Source organism: Peromyscus leucopus, chromosome 2 (assembly GCF_004664715.2).
Source record: "Peromyscus leucopus breed LL Stock chromosome 2, UCI_PerLeu_2.1, whole genome shotgun sequence".
In the NCBI taxonomy this organism is placed as follows: domain Eukaryota; kingdom Metazoa; phylum Chordata; class Mammalia; order Rodentia; family Cricetidae; genus Peromyscus; species Peromyscus leucopus.
In genome coordinates, this window is record NC_051064.1 from 133,047,619 (window position 1) to 133,068,514 (window position 20,896).

At 46.7% G+C, this 20,896-nt stretch overlaps 1 protein-coding gene across 1 annotated transcript in view; it reads right to left on the minus strand.

The window, feature by feature from the left end:
• Positions 1-9,938: 9,938 nt before the first annotated feature.
• Positions 9,939-20,896, minus strand: part of Phactr4 (phosphatase and actin regulator 4) — an 85,600-nt gene continuing 74,642 nt past the window's right edge. The window contains 4 exon segments of the mRNA XM_028888122.2: positions 9,939-12,494; positions 15,204-15,280; positions 17,171-17,308; positions 19,843-19,904. Of these exon segments, the coding sequence (XP_028743955.1) occupies positions 12,479-12,494; positions 15,204-15,280; positions 17,171-17,308; positions 19,843-19,904 (293 nt within the window). The 3' untranslated portion in view covers positions 9,939-12,478.

Genomic DNA, 20,896 nt, shown 5'->3' on the forward strand with positions numbered 1-20,896 from the left:
GTTCCAGGACAGGCTCCAAAGCTACACAGAGAAACCCTGTCTTGAAAAACAAACAAAAAAAAAAAAGGGGGGGGAGGGAGAATGTCTGGGCATGCTGACACAGGCCTTTAATCCCAGCACTTGGGAGGTAGAGGCAAAGGCAGACTGATCTCTGTGAACTGGAAATCAGCCATTTCTACATAGTGAGTTCCAGGACAGCTAGGGCTACTTAGAGAGATTCTGTCTTTAAAAAAGAATGATCAAGGGGCTGGAGAGATGGCTCAGAGGTTAAGAACACTGACTGCTCTTCCAGAGGTCCTGAGTTCAATTCCCAGCAACCATATGGTGGCTCACAGCCATCTGTAGTGAGATCTGGTGCCCCCTTCTGATCTGTAATGAGATCTGGTGCCCTCTTCTGGCCTGCAGTCATACATGCTGTATGCATAATAAATAAATAAATCTTTAAAAAAAAGATCAAGTCAGGTGGTGGTGGTTCAAGCCTTTAATCCTAGCATTCCAGAGGCAGAGGTGAGAGGATCTCTGTGAGTTTGAGTCCAGCCTGGTCTACAAAGTGAGATCCAGGACAGGCACCAAAACTACACAGAGAAACCCTGTCTTGAAAAACCAAAACAAACAAACAAACAAAAAAAAAAAGTGGGATATTGAAAATAAAGCAAAAGAAGATAGCTTGGGTGTAGGAAAAATAGATAGTAATTAAATAAGGGGAAGAGCGTCCATGGGGACAGAGGGAAGGAAACAAAGGTCTCAGGAGGAGAAATGAACGGCAGTGTGAAGTGACAGGCGACACAGAAGACTCAGGTTGTCCACCGGCCGAGGCTGGCTCTCCCTTCCCGCTTCCCAGGAGTGCAGCTGACCCTTGACCACACGGACACTCTGACGATGGTCTGTCTACCCTGGAATTACATTAAGACACCTGAGGCTTCACATGTTCCCTTCTATGTTGTCTGTGCAGAGATATGTTTAGAACACAAAAGGGTGCTAGGCACAGTGGCGCACCTCTTTAATCCCAGCACTACGGAGGCAGGGGCAGGAGAATCTCTGTGAGTTCAAGGCCAGCCTGGGCTACAGAGTGAGTTCTGGGACAGCCAGGCCTGCTACACACACACACACACACACACAAAAAAAAAAAAAAAAAAAAAAAAAACCCACAAAAGATGACCCCCAAAAGGGCAAAGTGTTAGTATTATGAAATACTTTTGATTTCATTTCCATCTAGGTAACAGCAGTGCCTTCTAAACTAGTCTCTCTCTCTCTCTCTCTCTCTCTCTCTCTCTCTCTCTCTCTCTCTCTTTGTACATTCTCATATTTTGTAAGACATCCAGTCCATTCAGTATCCACTGGATTTGCCTTTATTATTATTATTGAATGTGTGTATGATGTATATGTGGGAATGTTCCTGCTACAGTGTGGGGATGTCTGAGGAAAGCTTTGTGGAGGTGATTCTCTCCTTCAACCTTTATGTGGAGCTCCGGGATCTGACTCTGTTCATTTGGTGGCAAGCATTTTTACTCCTGAACCATCTTGCTGGCCCGGGCCTCTCCTTTCTGATTTGGTCTTCCAGACCTCACTCTCTACCCATAAAGAACCAAATTTCATCCACTGTTCAGTAAATACTGGGCAGTGTGTACTTTCAGAACAACCTCTGGAGACATGACCCCAACGCTGTAGTAACAACTAGAGACCTGATCATTTGGGCCACAGTCATCTGGGAGCAAAGAAACACCCAGTAACGAGTTCTGACTTGTGGTTTCTTTTCGCTCTTAGTAAAGGGTAATGAGCTAAGGAACAAGTAGAAAGGGAGTCACTGCTGAGGTGCCCTGGGCTGAAACTGGGCTGCTTGCCAGAAAGGAGAAGCAGCATCAGCTGCTCTTTGTGACATCAGCCTGAGGTTTAGTTAGCTGTGCTTCAGTTCCAAGTAAAGTAGACTTGAGTGGGTTGCAAGTCTTTGTCCTCAAGCAAATGCTTGAGGTGTTTGTTTTGACCTTTGAAAAAACCTAACCTGTATAATCTCATTTTCTAGACAGGGTGGGGGTGACTAGGAAGGACAGGCACCTAGTGAAGTCCTTGGGACATAGGGGCTCCCAATACTTTCTCTGCAAATTTTCTTTAAAAAAAAGAAGAAGAAGAAGAAATTAAGACAGAGGATCTTGTACCTCCTAGGCTCTCCCAGGCCTTGAATTTGCTATGTTACTCAAAGTAAGCATTACAGCTTAGATGGAAAGTTATCCAGGCAGTTGGGTGCTAAGGTATACCACAAAGTCACACCACACAACAAACCTCACACCAGAGATTGGGAGGAAGAAACCCAGGACGGTGGCTGCCTCTGCTCAGGCAAGAAACAGCAGAGAACTGAGCAGAAGGCAGGGCTTATATAGAGTTCTTGGGGGAGGGAGTGGAACTTTTCAGGGTGGAGCTCTCCAGGGTGGAGATAGGAGAGATTTCATGTCCAGAGATTGGGTTTTTTACTCTGTAGGGTGAGGGCAGGGTCCAGCAGTTAGGGCAGTTAGAGTGTTCTGTGGGTGGAACCTGGCAGTTGAAGGGGGAACCTCAGGGGAGGGACTTGGCCACTCATGTGGCCTGGGGGTCGGGGGCTTTATATTTCCCCCTTTTTTGTTTATTATTGATAAACAATCAGGTCACAGGAAAGGGGGTGATGTTATCATTAACTACTCCCTGCTGAATCAGGGAGTTGACGTCCTTTGGGCAAACTTTATCTTCACCAACAGGGCATGATCAGGAGTGGGGGGGGGCTCTGGCTCTGCAGCAAGGGGCCAGTAATCCTGTAATAGCAACTGATCGAAAGTCTGGTTAGAGATCTTTTGACCCTGTTGTTGAAGAAATGGAGGCAAGAGGTTTACAAGGCAGGGTGCAACTAAGTAGGGATGAAGAAAAGCAGGTTGAGAAGGGTGGCGTCCAGTTCCACACTGGACTGTCAGTGAGCCACTGGCCAGAGGCATCGAGCTGTTTCTCACGTTTTCGGAGATCCAGCTGGAGTTGTCAGATCTTGTCTTTTACTGCACCTGACTGACAAGTGGTTAGAGCAGGTAGAGAAGAAAACAGCTGGAGAAGTGCAGTGTCTCAGTGAGTGGAACTGCACAGTGAAGGGTGTGGCCGGGAGCACGCATGCCTACGTGGTGGGCAGCCCAAAGGGAGGAGACGGAGAAGCCTGTTTGGCAGGTGGCCCAAAAGAGCATAGCCGGGAGAGAGGACACTCACCGAGCAGGCCAGGAGAGACAGATGGTTAGCTAAGGTGGAGAGAAGCAGCTGAAGAGGCAGACTCTGGAATCAAACTTGGTGGGTGGCAAAAGCCAGCAGAAGCCAGTGATTCATACATGCCTTAGGAGAGTCCGAGCAGCAGCTTGGATCAGTTTGAAATGCTGGGACATGGGCTTAGCTGGAAGTTAAGTGTAGGATCCTCTCTCTATCAATGCTACCTGAAAAGAGAGCACTTCAGAAGGGGGTGGTGTGGAGACCCTTGTATGTAAGGAGATGGGACAGGTGGTGAGAAGAGGAGGCAGTGCTGGGCTAACCTTTTTATTCGAGTTTAAGAAGTGCAGGTGCAGCCAGAGCACACGGGTAAGCTGCCGTCCTTGGACAGCAGGTTCTAATTTTGTGACAAGTATGCAAGAGGGGAAAAGGAAGGTCCCAGCTGGTGATCCAGGAACCCGAGGGCATATCCCTCCATTTCTGTAACCCAGAAAAAGAAGGGGCGAGTTAAGTCCAGAGGATGCAGGGCCGGGGTCTGGAGGAGGGCCTGTTGGAGCTTATGAAGTGGCTTAGTAATGGGTGCAAGAAGGGGTCCATGTGAGGGGTCGAGGGTCACCTCATATAGTGGGCAGGTGAGAAGAAAGAAGGAATCCAAGAGCAGTAGAAGTTGGCCATCTCTAGGAAAGATAGAATTGTCTTTGGTGGTGGAGACTGTGAGTGATTGAATTGAGTCTTTTTTTTTTTTTTAATCTAGCGTAATGAATGGCCTTGTGAGTTGGAGCAGTAGCTAATCCCAAATAAGTAACCTGAGGGGTGGACAGCTGGACCTTAGAGGGTGAGACCCTATGTCCCCAGGTGGACAGAAAGTTTAATAAGGTAGAGGTGTCGGCCTGGCTAATGTGCAGGGATCGCTATAAAGTAGATTAGCTGTGTAATGTGCAAGCTTCGATTTAGGAAGGGACAGAGGGAAGAAGTCAGAGGCCAGAGCCGAGCCAAAGAGATGTGGGGTGTTCCTGGGGGAGGACAGTCCAGGTGAGTTGGGTGGAAAGGTGAGTATCTGGGTCAGTCCAAATAAAGGCAAAGACATTTTGTGGTTGGGATCAAGAGGCATGAAAAAGGCATCCTTGAGGTCTAGGACAGAGGAATAGGAGGTCTCTGAGGGAACGGTGGAGAGGGGAGTCCAGGGGTGGGGTGCTACGGGTGAAGGGGACCACGGCTGAGCGGATAAGTCGGAGATCCTGAGCCAAGTGGTAGGTTCCATTGGTTTCACCACGAGTATGGGATGTGAAAGGGGGAAGAAGTGGGGTGCAGAAAATTCTTAGGGACTTAAAGCTGTGGAGAAAGAGTGGGTATGGAGCCTGGGTGATATATTTGGTAGGGTTTGGTGAGGCTGGTAAAGCTGTCCCCAACTCTGACAGGAGAGGAATGGGCAGAGGTGAATCCCTAAAACTGTCAGGACTAAGTAGGTGGCCCCAGTATACAGAAGGAGAGCGCTAGATCACCCTGTTACTGTGGTGTCTATCCGAGGCTCCCTGTCGAAGATGGCAGTGGTCAGGCCAAGGGAGTCCAGGCCCCCTCAGTCAGCCATGACCAGTTCTAGGAAATCAGCTGAAGGGCCACCTGGGCTTGATGTCTCCATGCCACAAAGGACATGGGATCACTCAACACCCCAATGGCCTTGGATGGCACCTTGGACATGGTTCAAGTGGTTTAGGAGGGTCCGGACAGGACCAGGCTTAGTGACCCTCATGATTGCATTTAGAACAGGGACCCAGAGGTTCTCTGGCTTTAGGGAGCCTGGGCAGTCGCTATGGCCAGTTGAAATGCCTTTGCTAGCATCAGATATTTGTATTCAGGCTTTTCCATTTTATCCCACGTTGCAACTTAAAGACCACTGCTAAGACTTCCGCCTGTGGAGTCAGGGCTCCTTTCTCTAAATGTTTGTTAGGCCCTAAGATCAGGGAACTCCGGGAGAAGTAGGTCATAAGGAGCTGTTTTCCATCGGGGTCTTGGGATCCAGATTGGTATATTTATCATAAGGAGGCCTTTGTGTTGGGTTTTCATGTTTGTTTTTCATTGAGTTGGGTTTTTATGTTTGTCCTGGATGACCTCTTGGATTTTTTTTTTTATAATTTGCTGCTTTAAGGGTGTGTGGTGATATACTGTATACCCTAATAAGCTTGCCTGAGAATCAGAGGACAGAGCTAGCCACTAGATTAGACATAGAGGCCAGACAGTGATGGTACACACCCTTAATCATATCTTTCGGGAGGCAGAGATCTGTCTGGATCTCTAGGAGTTTCCACACTGGAAACTGAGCCAGGCAGTGATGGCACACACCTTTAATCCCAGTACTGGGAAGCACATGCACCTTTAATCCCAGGAAGTGATGTCTGGGCACAGGAAGGTATATAAGGTGTGTGGAAACAGGAACTCACTCTCTTTAGGCTAAGGATTTTGTAGAGGTAAGAACTAGTGGCTGGCTGTTCTGCTTCTCTGATCTTTCAGCTTTCACCCTGATATCTCGCTCTGGATGTTTTTTTATTAAGAGGCCATCTAAGATGCAAACAACAAGGCTGAACTTGTGAAGACCAGCCAGGAGGCAAGTTACATGCTGATCCCTAGCAGGAATGCCCCCCTGGGATATTGTAATTGTATTCAGGGGCCTGGTTGGGGGCTGCCTCAGGCCTGACTGGGTGGGCAGCCTGGCTGAGAAGGGAGAAAGGGAGACCAAGGAGGCTGGAGAGGAAGGGAAGGGACTGGGGCTGAGGCTGATAATGGTGAGGCTTGTTAGTGTGATGGAAAATAGTGGAAGAGTCGTCTGCTTTGGGCCTCACAGGAGCTGTTTTTCCTTGGATGGCTTATGTCATGTGGCCACTTTTACCAAGACGGGAGTGAGGTCACATGACAAAATCCATCTTTCCTAACCCTAGCAAATATAGGGGTCACACACATGATTGCCTCCATCCCAATGGGGGAACCACAGCTAAGACAGCAGCAAGTCATAATGTGTCCTTTAAGGTCACCTATGTACAGATGTTAACTTAAATTAACCCTTTGTTACAGATTTTACAGGGTTTTAATCACACCCAATATGCTTACAAATCTCGAGGGACAGAAAGTTTCCACAATCGTTTTACAAATCTTGAGATAAAATGTATACCTTAGCAAACAAAGTTTTAAACCAAAACCAAGAGTATGGGATGAGTAGCAATAGTCCTTATTGGGAATAGTTTGTCCCCTTATTTTGTTTTGCTCTCCTTTCTCTCTCACATAGTCAGATGGATCACCTGATATGGACAGAGATTTTGGAAGAAAACTTTAAACAAAACGTGCTTGGGCCTATAGAAGGGGGAGCCACACGCCAGCTCCAGAGTCAGATTTTAACTCAAGTGGGACAGCATAAAACAGCAGTCTAATGCCACTCATCCCTAAATGACACCTGAGTCCCTGTAAAACTGAATCCAGTAAGCCAAGAACAAAGAAGGATTAGGGATAGGAAGTTTTTGAGTCCTGGCTATAGACAGGATGCTGCAGGAGGGAGCTGGGAGAAGCAGCAGCCAGGGGGGAGAGTGTGCAGGGTGTGTGCATGCTGCAGCTGGCTTACACCTCTGCTTTCTCCCCCTCCTGCTAGGTCTCACTCCTGGCTCCCACTTTGCAATAAACTTACAGACCCTGTAAGCCTTGAAGTTCCAATGGAAAGGGATTCCTTGGGAGCCAAGGAATACCACAAAGTAAAGCTTAGCAGGTTTCCCCAATGTAACAACTCGGCTCCAGCAGGGGAGGGTTTCCCCCAGCCAGTTGATACAGCTCCACTCCACCCGGAGTGTAAGAGTGTAACAACTTTGCTCCTCCAACAAGTGTTACAGTTCTGCTCAGCTCTACCCAGCTCCGGCTCCCACAAAAGTTGTTACAGCTTCACTGGTGGAAATGTCACACTGTACAACAAACCTCATTCAAGAGATTTATTGGGAAGGAAGAATCCAGGAGGGTGGCTGCCTCTAGGGTGAGGTGGCAGCAAACTGAACAGGGCACAGAGTTTATATAGGGTTCCTGAGGCAGTTGGGGGTGGGGTGGGGCTTTCCAAGGTGACTTGGGATTGGTGGGATTCGGTGCTCAGGAACCTCGGGGATTGGTGGAATTTCAATTTCTGTTCCCAAGTCAGGGTCAGGGTTTTTTCCTTGGCCCTTTTTATACTACAGATCCATCTTTGATAACTTAAAAGACAGGACATTTACACTGTGTGCGTGCGTGCGTGCGTGCGTGCGTGCGTGCGTGCGTGTGACTAGATTAAAAACAAATGGGTTGGAGCAGAGAAAAGAGAAATAGGGAACGGGGAATCTCTTTACATTTCCCTGATTGCTCATAGTATTTGTTTTGAATTTTTGTTTGTTTGTTTGTTTTTCGAGACAGGGTTTCTCTTTGTAGTTTTGGAGCCTGTCCTGGATCTCGCTTTGTAGACCAGGCTGGCCTCAAACTCACAGATGTCTGCCTGCCTCTTCCTCCCCAGTGCTGGGATTAAAGGCGTGCACCACCACTGCGAGATAGCTCATAGTATTTGTAAAGGTCCTGAGTAGTATTAGGATCTAGGGTTCCATTAGGTGGTCCTTTGATTGCAAAAGTGAATAAATTTGGGGCGCTTTAGGTCGGGTATCAGGTGGAGAAGCTGGAGGTTTTCTAAGAGGCATCCCAAGGGGGAATGAGAGGGGATGTTCCCATGGATGAGAAAGGGAAAATGTCACTGCAGGCTGTAGTTGTGGGCGTTCCCCAGGACTCAAGGAGGACCAAATGAGGACCAAGAAGTTCAATGGGTCATTACCAGACTCAACCGGGGCCAGGGCCTTAGCGAGAGGAGGGACTCAGTGCCTGGTGGTACCAGGGCTTTTGTAGACGCTAGAAGGTGAGGATAAAAACTGAGCTTAAGGAGGAGGGTCTCATCCACAGGAAAGGGTCTCTAATGGGGTCGAAATAGCCACAGGGGTCTAGAGGAGCTGTGGGATTACAGGCAGCTCTGAAGGCGAGGTAGAGGAGGGCAGGAGGTTGCAATAGCCCAGTTGGGCCTAAGGAAACTGCAGGATTGCAGCTCCAAGGGTGGGGGACAGGGTCAGATCAAGAGGACCAGCCGTAGCCTTAAGGATGGTGGATCCCTCTACTTCCAAGAGTACCAGAGGAGTGCCGCACACTCAAAGGTCACTTCCTCGGACTCAGGGAAATGTTCACACGGACCAAAGGGAAAACTTACCTAATTGCTGGTGGTGGGTAGGGTGCTGAGGGATTGGTAAGAGGGAAGGTGAGTCTGTTGTGGGTAGACTGGAGATGAGGGATCTGGTCCCAGAGCAGCTTAGACCATGAGGGAGGGGAACTGCAGGCACTAGGAGAGACTATCGAGTCACGACACTCAATGTAAGCATTACAGCTCGGATGGACGGACGGACGGACGGATGGACGGACAGAAAGGTATCCTGGCAGTTGGGAGCCAAGGAATAGAAGTCACACCTCCTAACAAACCTCACACCAGAGATCTATTGACAAGGACTATGGCTGCCTCTGCTTGAGTAAGAAACAGCAGGGAACTGAGCAGAAGGCAGGGCTTATAAGAGTTTCTTGTGGGAGGGAGTGGAACTTTTCAGGGTGAAGCTCTCCAGGGTAGAGATAGGTGAGATTTCAGGTGCAGCTGTAGGGTGGGGGCAGGGTCCAGCTGTTAGGACAGTGTTCTGTGGGTGGAACCCGGCAGCTGGAGGTCCTCTGGAGGGACCTGGCTTGAGTAGCTTACACTCAAGATGACCTTGAACTTCTCACCCTTCTGCCGAGGCCTCCTCAGAAGGGTTGGGATACACTTTGCCTTGTCTATGATGTGGGATTGAACTCAGGGCTTGGTGCATACTAGGCAAGCACTTGACTGACTCTAGCCCCAGCCCTGGGATTTTTGTTTATGAAGAGAAATACATAAACGACAGATTCTCACCTCTGGCTGCATTTAACATAATCATTTATCTTCTTCATTTGAAGTCACAAGCAGTATTTTGGGTATCATTTTTTTCCTCTTTCTTTTTTTTTTTTTTCTTTCCCTGAAATAGGGTCTTTCTGTGTAGCCCTGGCTGTCCTGAAACTCAGAGATCTGCCTGCCTCTGCCTCCTAAGTTCTTGGATTTGGGTATAATTTTTTTTTTTCTTCAAGACAGGGTTTCTCTGTGTAGCTTTGGTGCCTGTCCTTGAGCTCTCTGTAGACCAGGCTGGCCTTGAACTCACAGAGATCTGCCTGGCTCTGCCTCCCAAGTGCTGGGATTAAAGGCGTGCGCAGCCCCACTGGCCAGCAGATTTGGGTATAATTTTTTTTTTAATTTATTTTATTTTGGGGGGTATAATTTTTAAGTTGCTTTAACCTTCTGGAATTTAGTAAAACAAGACAGGGCCTGGAGAGGTGGCTCAGTGGTTAGAGCACTGACCCCTCCTCCAGAGGACCCAGGCTGGATTCCCAGCACCTACATGGCAGTTCACAACTGTCTGTAACTCTAATACCTTCACACAGACAGACAGACATATAGGCAAAACACCAATAAAAAATAAAAATAAAAATTTTAAATGTAAAACAAAACAAAACACAGGTCAGGGATATGGCTTAGTAGTAATGAGGCCTGAGCTCGATCTCCAGCACTGAAAAAAATAAACAAATCCAGGTTTTTTTAATATTCTAAAATACTTTAATAATTAAGATTGGTGGGAAGACTGATATACAATGCAATTACTTATTTTACATGATTCTGTACATTAGGGGAACATCTTGACGTACAATATGCTAGGCTTTTCCTCCTTTACATTTACACTTGTGACTCCAAGTTACAGACAGAAAACACAAAGTCAACTTTTATATACACTAAGACAGAACCACTGACTAGAAGCCACCCTCCCCCAGGTTTCAGAAGACAATGAGATGAACAGTGAATCCGAGCCCCATGGCACACAGGAGCGGGCAGGTAGGTAGCTCGGGCTTGGCACCGAGACGGGAAGCGCAGTGAAGGAAGACTGGAAAGTTTTTTGCTGTCAGGCATGGTGGGTCATGTCCGTACTCCCTGCACTTGCGAGGTGGAGGCAGGGGGATCAGAGGTTGAGGTCTTCCTTGGCTATCTAGTGAGTCTGAGGCCATTTTGGGCCACATGAGACCCTATCTAATAAAACAAAACAAAATGTCACCTCAGCCACAGATAGCATAGACATATGCAAAGCAGTCCCCAGCCCAACAGGAAAGAGTGGTTGGAGCTAGGGCTGGGGACAGATCAGTGGCAGGGAGCACGGGCCTAGCTTGTGAGAACTCGGGTTCCATCCTGAGCACACTGAACAAGGTGCAATCACAAAGGAGAACGACCAGGTTAGCAGTTAGGGCAACCTGTATCTAGACTTCTCGGGTTAGCAGTTATGGTAACCTGTATCTAGACTTCTCGGGTTAGCAGTTATGGTAACCTGTATCTAGACTTCTCGGGTTAGCAGTTATGGTAACCTGTATCTAGACTTCTCGGGTTAGCAATTACAGCAACCTGTATCTAGACTTCTAACAGCCTTAGCACAGTCACTGGGTTTCCTCCTTAACCCAAGTGTTAGCGAGCTCTGAGGAGGTGGGGTCTTGTTCCATAGCCAGAAACTACCATGCAGGAACAAAAACCAAAACCACCTCTTCCTCCGTGGAGAAGGAAGTACTATTTTTAAGGTCACTTGAGCATTTTTGTTTGCCCTCTATTCTAAATCTTCACTAAGTGTGATGCTAACAAGGAGAATATCGTTGAGAGAACACCAACAGGAAAGAGAATGAAGCAGGAGAAACACTTAAAAGTCACAATTTACTAAATACGAAGTCAAGGAAGAGCTGGGTAAGCCTGTTGACCTTATGATCCCAGATGGGGAAGGCTGGGGAGGAAGACCTCAAGTCTAAGGCTAGCTGAGCTACATACTGACTGCAGACTAAAACAAAAAGACAAGAGAGAAACGACGTCTTCTTTTCCACTTACAACGTAAATTGCAATCAGGAGGGAACAGTGAGGCTGTGTGGGTTTCAGGAGAAAAATTCCTCGAGGTACATAACCAGATCTGCTTTAGGAAATCATACTTACATCACAAATACGAATGGGGAGGGCCTGATCCAGAAACTTAGGCACCGACCACACTGGCTACAGCATGGAATTGAGAAGGCAAGTGAGGTGAATGCTGCCAGAGAGGAGAGGCGGGAGGCTGCCGGAGTAGGGGGGCTCCACAGTAAGGGGGGCCAAGAGCACCGAGGAGGGGCTCTGGCTGCACGCATGGGCACCAGTGGCACACGTGTGCTCCCACAGGGCGCCTACATCCACTGGCTGAAGTGATTTACAGTATCATTTGGTACAAGGAACATAGATAGTCTATGGAGTTTAACCCATGAGTCAGTTCTCTGCCAAAGTGACATTAATATTAAGGCCTTTTTTTTGGTTTGTATTTAGAAACTGTGCATGATATTCTCATTTAAACAGCTTGATTATAGCTCCAACTGTTTAATGAGTAAATTCCCATCATTTCTTTAAGATAACTTTAAAATATGGACCAGGATGAAAGCTAAACATGATGGCTCATGCTTGTAATCCCAGCATGTGGGAGGCTGAGACAGGAGTTTGAGGCCAGCCTGGGCTACACAGTGAGTTGTGGGGCCAGCCTGAGCCACAGTTTAAGATCTTGTCTCGAAACAAAAGGGAAGGAGCTGGGAAGACAAGTGTCAAGGAGGGACAGCCCGGATGCCAAGCTTCCTGTCGGCCTCAGTCTAGGAGGGATAGTACATTCTTCCAACTGCCATGCCAGGGGGTCCAAGCACTTCTTCTGCAAGTGGGGGCCTTTGCTAGAACGATAGTGCCCCCGGGGTTTCTGGCAAGAGGATTTGGTGGCTGGAATAACACCTACATGAGTGGGTCTCACACACAGCGAGGTGGGTAAGGCTAATGGCACAACCTGCCTCAGCACAAGCACTGTCTCGGGGCAGGGTGTGCTGCAGCCAGTAAAACTCAGGTCCATCAAGGGCCCGAGCTTGGGTGGCTGGGGAGAGGGACGCCTTCAAGTCCACTGCAGTGCTGTTAACAGGTTCAAAAGCATTAGGTGTTTCATTCTTCTCTAAGGGCGGCACAGGAGACTCCGTTCCAGTGAAAGGCTACGTTCATAGAAGTGCTCTTCACCCCAAACCAGATCCCAGAGCAGCCTGGCTGTGTGGGAAGTGCTATGGTTGCTTTTCCATGGTCCTTCAGTCCCTTTCTCACACTTCAGCATCACGGGCGATGGTAGCTGGAAGGGTCAAAAAGGGACAAGTTACCAGACAATTGAGACTGCTTTTCTTTCTTTTCTTTTCTTTTCTCTCTCTCTCTCTCTCTCTCTCTCTCTCTCTCTCTCTCTCTCTCTCTCTCTCTCTCTCTTTTAAAGATTTATTTATTATGTATACAGTGTTCTGCCTGCATGTAGTATACCTACATGCCAGAAGAGGACACCAGATCTCATTACAGATGGTTGTGAGCCACCATATGGTTGCTGAGAATTGAACTCAGGTCTTCTGGAAGAGCAGCCAGTGCTCTTAACCACCGAGCCATCGCTCTAGCCCAAGACTGCTTTTCTATTCTTTAAATTTGTTTGGGAAAAATCAAAAGGATTTTTGTTGATTACAAAAATGTATATAGTTCTAGTGGTGCTGAAGGCTGAACTAGGGCTGGCTCGTACATGCTCCACCACTAAATTAAATCTCTAGCGCTGGCTTCACTCTATTATGTTGTAGCTGGAGAGGTAGCGGTACTTCCAGCAATTGGTAGTTTGAGGCAGGAGGACTGCTTTGAGTTCCAGGTTCCAGGCTAGCTTGAGCTACAGTGTGAGATCCTATCTCAAAAGGACAACAAGCTCCCCAAAGGAGAACTGGGCAGACCTGTGCTTGTCACTCTGCAGACAAGCGGCAAAACAGCTGTTTGTCAGAAGCCAAGTAAGCAAACAAGAGCAGGATCCCCGGTTTTGTCTCATAGAACAAAAACAAAACAAAAGAAAACAACAAAAAAATGGACTTTCTCCTTAAGCATCTACTATCTTGAGTTGGTATGGTGGCAATTCAACTGTAGGCTGAGGATGGAGGGTCTGAGAGAGGGATGCTCGCTCTCTAGACTCCAGGCATCTCCACCTCAGTGTGCCACAGGTGCACCAGCCTTAAATGTCTGCAGTTTATTTCCCAGTTGCCCTTCTGCTGCAGAACAAGAGCCTGTAGAAACTCGAGGTTCTTCCTGATTGCCTGTTGTAACCAAAGGATCCAGGATTGTATGTACTGTGTTATAGGTGCTCAGTAAATACTTGCTAAATACACTAAGCTGTCTATACAGCTTATGGTCTCACAAATCTCACACTCACATCTGTAGCCTCTGCTCTTAGGAGGCTGACAGAAGGATCCAGAGCCCTAGGCTAAGCTGGGCATGGTGGCATAGGCCTGCAGTCCAGTCTTGGGACAGTGAGACCCCGTCTCAAAAACAACAACAGAAAAAGTATCTGGGAGATTAGTAACTCAAGTTTGTAATCCCAGCACTTTGAGGGTAGGAGCTAGAGAGTTTCAAGCCAGCCCTGGTTACATATAAATTCTAGGTCTGGGCTACACAAAATGGCAAAACTCAGAAAGGCATTTACAACTGCCCCTTAGTTCTCATTCTTTTTTGTTGGTGGTGTTGCTTTGGTACAGGGTTTGATTTAGTCCAGGATGCTCTGGAACTCCCTATGTAGCTGAGGATGATCTTGAACTCCTGACCTTCCTGCCTCTATCACCTGAGTGCTAGGATAACAGACACACACTGCTGTGGGATGTCCTGTATGTTGTGAATATATGTTGCTATGATTGATTGATAAAACACTGATTGGCCAGTAGCCAGGCAGGAAATATAGGATAGGTAGAACAAAGAGAGAAGAGAGGCTGAGAGGTGGAAGCTAGGAGGAGACACCAGCCTGCCGTCCAGGGAGCATGATGTAAAAGGCAGCAGGTAAAGCCACGGAACACATGGTGACATATAGATAAACAGAAATGGGCTGAGTTTAAATGCAAGAGCTAGACAGTGGTAGGCCTGAGCTAAAGGCTGAGCAGTTTAAATAATATAAGCGTCTGTATGTTTATTTTATAAGTGGGCTACGGGACTCCCTGGGCTTAGAGGGACCTGGAGAGAAAAACTCTAGTTACAATACACCACCACACCCAGATTATAAGTGCTGGGGATGGAACCCAGGGCTTTGTGCATGCAAGACAAGCACTCTACCAACTGAGCTACATCCTCGGCCCTATTCATTTCTTCTTTTTGTTGTTGTTGTTGTTGTTTGGTTTCTTGAGGCAGGGTTTCTCTGTAGCCCTGGCTGTTATGAACTCTCTGAAGACCAGGTTGGCCTAGAACTCAGAGATCCATCTGCCTCTGCCTCCTGAGTGCTGGGATTAAAGGCGTGTGCCACCACCGCCCGGCTCACTCTATTTCTAACATGTGTAGTGTGTGGGTGCAGGTCCACATATGCAGTGGGCACGTGGGAGTCAGACTCTGACAGCTGAGGGTGTCAGTCTTTGTCTTCCACTGGTTTGAGTCAAGGTCTCTTGTTCACTGCTGTGTACACTAGGCTAGCCCATGGACTTCTGAGGATTGGCCTATCTCTGCTTTCCATCTCACTGTGGCACGCGGGGATGACAGACACTCGCATCTGGCTTTAATGGCTCTAGGTGTCCAAACTCATATTTACACTTTCACAGCAGTGCTCATCCACAGAGTCGTCACCTGGCCCCACTGTCTCTGTTTTTAATACAAGGTCTCATGGAGTCCAGGCTGGCCTTGAACCCCTGATCCTTCTGCCTCCACCTTCCAAGTGCTGTGATTATGGCTATATGCCCCCATGCCTGGCTTTCTAGATGAGTAGAATTTCTCCTATCTGAACAACTTTGTTATGCTTGTCCATTGGAGAAATTTTACTTAGCTATAAATATTTGCATCTTTAGGGTCTTACCGTGTAAAATGTTTGCTGTCTTCATGAACCTCCATCTCTGAGCTTTTAAATTCATTCAATTCTTTTCTTATGGCAGCCTGTGGGATAGAAATAAGATTCAAGCATAGTATCTCTCCTGAAGGGCAGCTGTGTGACTTGCCATGTCTCTAATGGGCTAACCGTCAGGAGGAACCACAAGTCTTGGGTACAGCACAGAGGGAAGAAAAAAGCCAGGTCAAGAGAGCCATTGGAGCTGAACCAGATACATGGCACTCTCCTTGACACCACTAAGCTTCGTGCAAAGCCAAGTCTCAAGTTAAAGCAAAGCGTTAAAAAGATAGACTGTAAAGCCTTTGTAGTTTCCACAGCACATTAAGCAGGGTATAGAAGTGAATAAGTATAATTACTCAAATACAGCACCAAATCTCCTCCAATTGCCGCTGTTAATAATATGGGGATTTTTTTTATGTTTTATTTTTTTGAGGCTTTATTTATTTTTATGTGCATTGGTTTTTTTGCCTGCATGTATGCCTCTGGAAGGATGCCAGATGCTCTGGAACTAGAGTTACAGACAGTTGTGAGCTGCTATGTGGGTGCGGGGAACTGAACCTGGGTCCTCTGGAACAGTAGCTGGTGCTCTTAACCACTGAGCCATCTCTCCGGCCCTACGAATATGATTTATTGGGATGGAGAGAACACTTGGCAGTTAAGAGCAGCACTGCTCTTCCAGAGGATCCGGGATTCAATTCCCACATGGTGGCTAACAACTGCCTGTAACTCAGTTCCAGGGCATCCAATGCCCTTCTTCTGGCCTCTCTGCATAGACAGACATGCCAGAAAAACACCCATAAACATAAAATATTAAAAAGGGTGAGGGGCGGGCGATGGTGGTGCACACCTTTAATCCCAGCACTCCATAGGCAGAGGCAGGTGGATATCTATGAATTCGAGGACAGCCTGGTCTACGGAGCAAGATCCAGGGCAGCCACGAAAACTACAGAGAAACTCTGTCTCAAAAAATCCCCCAGAAAACAAACAAACAAACAAACAAAACCAAAAATGTAACAACAACAAAGACAAAAAAAAAAGAATTTGGGGCTGGAGAGATGGCTCAGAGGTTAAGAGCACTGACTGCTCTTCCAGAGGTCCTGAGTTCAATTCCCAGCTACCACATGGTGGCTCACAACCATCTGTAATGAGATCTGGTGCCCTCTTCTGGCATGCAGTCATACATGCTGTATACATAATAAATAAATAAATCTTAAAAAAAAAAAAAAAAAAAAGAATTTTATTTCTATCTCAATTTTCTTTTTCTTTCTTTCTTTCTTTTTTTTTGAGACAGTTTCTCTGTGTAGACCTGGGTGTCCTGGAAATCACTCTGTGGACCAGGCTGGCCTCAACCCACAGAGATCCACCTGCCCCTGCTTCCTGAGGGCTGGGATCAAAGCTGTGTGCTGCCTGGCAATACAGCTGTTTTCTCAATGTTTAATATAAGACTGGGGTTTACATCTTGGCATTTTGTACCTTGCTTTGAAATTTAGCATCCTATCAAACTAGAAGCTTTGCTGCCAGCTTACTCTCTCATTAGTAACTTGTATCCTTCAGAGAAAGAAGAGCAGAGCATGGACTCTGAAGATGCCCACACTGGGGCGTATGCTGTGCTCTGCCAAGTGCCTCTTTCTGTTACCTCCATGCTTAAATCTGTTTAAAATCTCTCTTAATAAACCCTAAGCTGGATGGTGGTGGTAGCAAACGCCTTTAATCCCAGCACTCAGGAGGCAGAACCAGGCAGATCTTTGTGAGTTCGAGGCCAGCCTGGTCTACAGAGTGAGATCCAGGACAGGCACCAAAACTACACAGAGAAACCCTGTCTCGAGAAGAAAAAAACAAACCAAAAAACCCTAAGTGTGTTTCAAAATAAAATAATAATAGAAAAGAGAAGAGTAAGAAGGAAAATCAAAGAGACTATGAGAGCATTTTTGAGTTACCTTGTCAGCAGGAGTCAGTTTGGTCCAAGGTTTATCTGCTCGCCGGTCATAATCCTGAGCATCTGTTACCTCCACATACTCATTAAACCTCAGAATCTTCCTGGCAAGTAGTTCAGCCACAGTTGGCCTTTGACTGAGCTGAAAGAAACAGAGGCCATCACACATTCCAGTTGCTTTACCATCACTGGACACTGGAGCTACATGGGGAGCTTGCTTGCTTTTATTTATTTATTTATTGTTTTTTGAGATAGGATTTCTCTGTGTAGTTCTAGCCATCCTGGAACTCACTCTGTAGCCCAGGCTGGCCTCGAACTCACAGAGATCCTCCAGCCTCTGCCTCCCGAGTGCTGGGACTAGAGGCAAGCGCCACCGTCAGCAGTGTTTTTTTCTTTTAAGATAAGGTCTTACTCTGTAGCTCAGGCTAGCCTGAAACCCACAGTAATTTTCCTGCTGACTCAGCCACCTTCGTGCCAGAATTATAGGAATGAGCAACCATACCCAGACTACCTGGGAAGCTTTAACTATACCCTCCTGGGTCCCATCCTCCCAAAGCTCTCCGAGGATTCTGGGTATCAGGAGTTTCATTCTGGACTGGCAAGGTGGCTTGGTGGGTAATGGGTGAGAACACTTGTCACCAAGTCTGATGAACTGCGGTTAATCCCTGGGACTCACAGTGGAGAGAGAGAGAGAGCTCAGGCCCACAAGTTGTCCTCTGACTTCCACATGCATGCCATAACATGTAATACTCCATACACGCAAAATAGGTAAAAATGTATAAAAACTGTAAGAGTTTGGTTTTTTATTTTAATTCACATCATTGTACAGAACGATTGCCATGCCCCATGTTCCACAAACTTTAATGTGTGCTCCTAGTGCCTGAAGATCTGGTTACAATGTGGAGGCTGCTGTCTGAGGCTAGAGCTCAGTGCAAAGCACATGTTTAGCATCCATGACACCCTTGGTCCAGCCCCAGCGCTGGCCCCCTCCCACCTCCCTGCCTCAAGAAAAAGTGGATTCTGATTATAGATGGGTCTAGAATAGAACCTGAGGTTACATGGCTCTGAGACATTCCCAGGAAATACCTGGTCAATGCTACCAAAATAGCAGATTCTGTGGAAATTATGACTTTTTCCCCTAAAGATTTATTTATTTATCTTAAGTCCATGAATACTCCATCTGCATACCAGCAGAGGGCATCAGATCCCATTTGGCAGTCACCTTCTTTTGTGTCCCGCTTGTCCAGTTTGGACAGCATACTGTTAACAGCTGAGGAAAAGGCAGTTTCTTTGCCCAGTGGCTAAATCTGCCACAAATGAAAGCAAACCTCATATGGAGGTTCTTCAATGCCCTTCATCCTCCCCCTTTTTTTTTCCCCCAAAGATTTACTTTTTTTTGTTTGTTTTGTTTTTTTTTTCAAGACAGGGTTTCTTTGTGTAGTTTTGGTGCCTGTCCTAGATCTCCTCTGTAGACCAGGCTGGTCTCGAACTCACAGAGATCCACCTGGTTCTGCCTCCCGAGTACTGGGATTAAAGGCGTGCGCCACCACCACCTGGCTGATTTACCTATTTTTTAAGATTTATTTATTTATTATGTATACAGTGTTCTGTATGCATGTGTCCCTGCATGCTAGAAGAGGGCACCAGATCTCATTACAGATGGTTGTGAGCCACCATGTGATTGCTAGGAATTGAACTCAGGACTTTTGGAAGAGCAACCAGTGCCCTTAACCTCTGAGCCCTCTCTCTAGCCCGGGAAATTACATTTAAGGCTATACAATTAGGTCACCTTAAATGTTAAAAGGCAGTAGGACTGGGAATGGCCTCTAATCAGCAAGGATAATTCCTCCATTCCTGGAGAGCGATAGAATAATTCCAGAAAGAATATCCATACTTTCACTGTTCTGGGATTTCTTGTTCTGTTTTTCGAGACAGGGTTTCTCTGTGTTGCCCTGGCTGTCCTGGAACTCACTCTGTGGACCAGGCTGGCCTCGACTAAGAGATCCTCCTGCCTCTGCCTCCCAGGTGCTAGGCCCAAAGGTGCTATGGCGTTTGCCTGGCGAGTCTTATGACTTTTGGTAAGCCTCTAGAGAGCTAAGAACACATCAGAATCTGCAGGAGGCAACTATAAACGTAATGGGGAACGAAAAAGAAAAGAGACGACTCCAGTGCCAACATGGGCCCACTGCAGAAAAGTCTTATCCCGACTGACCCAGACCAGGGAGAAAATCACGTCTCTTCTTATTTCCCAGGTCTCAGGATTATTTCAATTACTTTCTTGATTTGAAAACAACCAGTCTGTTTGCAAAATGGAATGCTACAAATTCTCCTATTATTGCTTCTATATATCAATAACGTTTTTAGTCTAAAAGGGCTCACTAGTAGAATAGTTGTCTAGAATGCACAAAGACCTTCTTTTGATCCCCAGCCCCCCAAAAACCCAAGCAAACAGAACCCTCCAGGAAAACAAGAAACCTCCCACCACATTCAGAGTTTTTGGTTTAAATGTACCATGTGCCAACCTCTCTCAAATATTATAACCCAACCAAGAGATGCACTCCTGCCAATATGGTGGGGGTTTCTATACAGATGTGCTTATTTTCCTAGCGATCTAAGGTATGAGTCCAACTCATTGACTCCAATCACACAGGTCACCCAAATACAAGGACACCGTACCTTTCTAGTGAGTCGACGCTTAATCTCTCGTTTCTCTGCTTGGCGATCAGCTTCATTTTTAGCTTCAGTTCATAGAAACAAAGGATATTACTTCAAAATGACAATCTGCACAGCAAACATTTTAGTAATATAATACATATATTTCTTAGAGGTCAAAGCAAGACCGAAATACTCCATTTGTGAATGGCTAATCAAGAACCCTTTCCTAGTAAGGCAGTCTTTCCTGTCCACTGTATAGTCAAGTACTTAAAGACAGAAAACTAGGGCATCAGACTTGAGCCAAGGATATTTTTCACTTTTTTTTTTTTTAAGACAGGCTTTCTCTGTGTAGCAGTCCTGACTGTTCTAAAGTAGCTCTATAGACCAGGCTGGCCTCAAACTCACAAAGATCCACATGTCTGTCTCCTGAGTGCTTGGGATTAAAGGTGTGAGTCACAACCACCAGGCAGTTTTTCACATTTTTAAGCATTTTTCAGCTACCTAAACATTTAATGATCTAGAGAGCTGAAAATATTTTTAATACTGACTGTAGTGCTCTTGAAGAGGAAGTTTTCAGAGACAGTTCAGTACACTTGCTGCACTAGAGGACCTGAGTTCAATTCCCAGCAACCTCAGTGGAGGCTCACACTGCCTGTAACTTCAGCTGGGGTGGGGGAATTCCACTCCCTCTTCTGGCCTCTACCATCACCACCTCAAACATGGCACACACTCACAACACATGTGCACATATACAATAAAATAGACAAATACTTTTCTTGGGGAAAAAAGTTTGTAGGAGCTGCAGAGATGGCCCAGTGATTAAGAGCACTGGCTGCTCTTTTAGAGGATCCAGGTTTGGTTCCCAGGCTCAAAACCATCTGTAACTCCAGTTCCAGAGGATCTGATGCCCTCTTCTGGCCTCTGAGGGCACCAGACACCCATATGCTGCACAGACATACATGCAGACAAAACACAGAGAAATAAAATAAATTATATATAAAAAGTAAATGCATACTGCTCTTGCAGAGGACCCAAGTTTAGTTCCCAGCACACTACTGGCTGGCTCACAACTGCC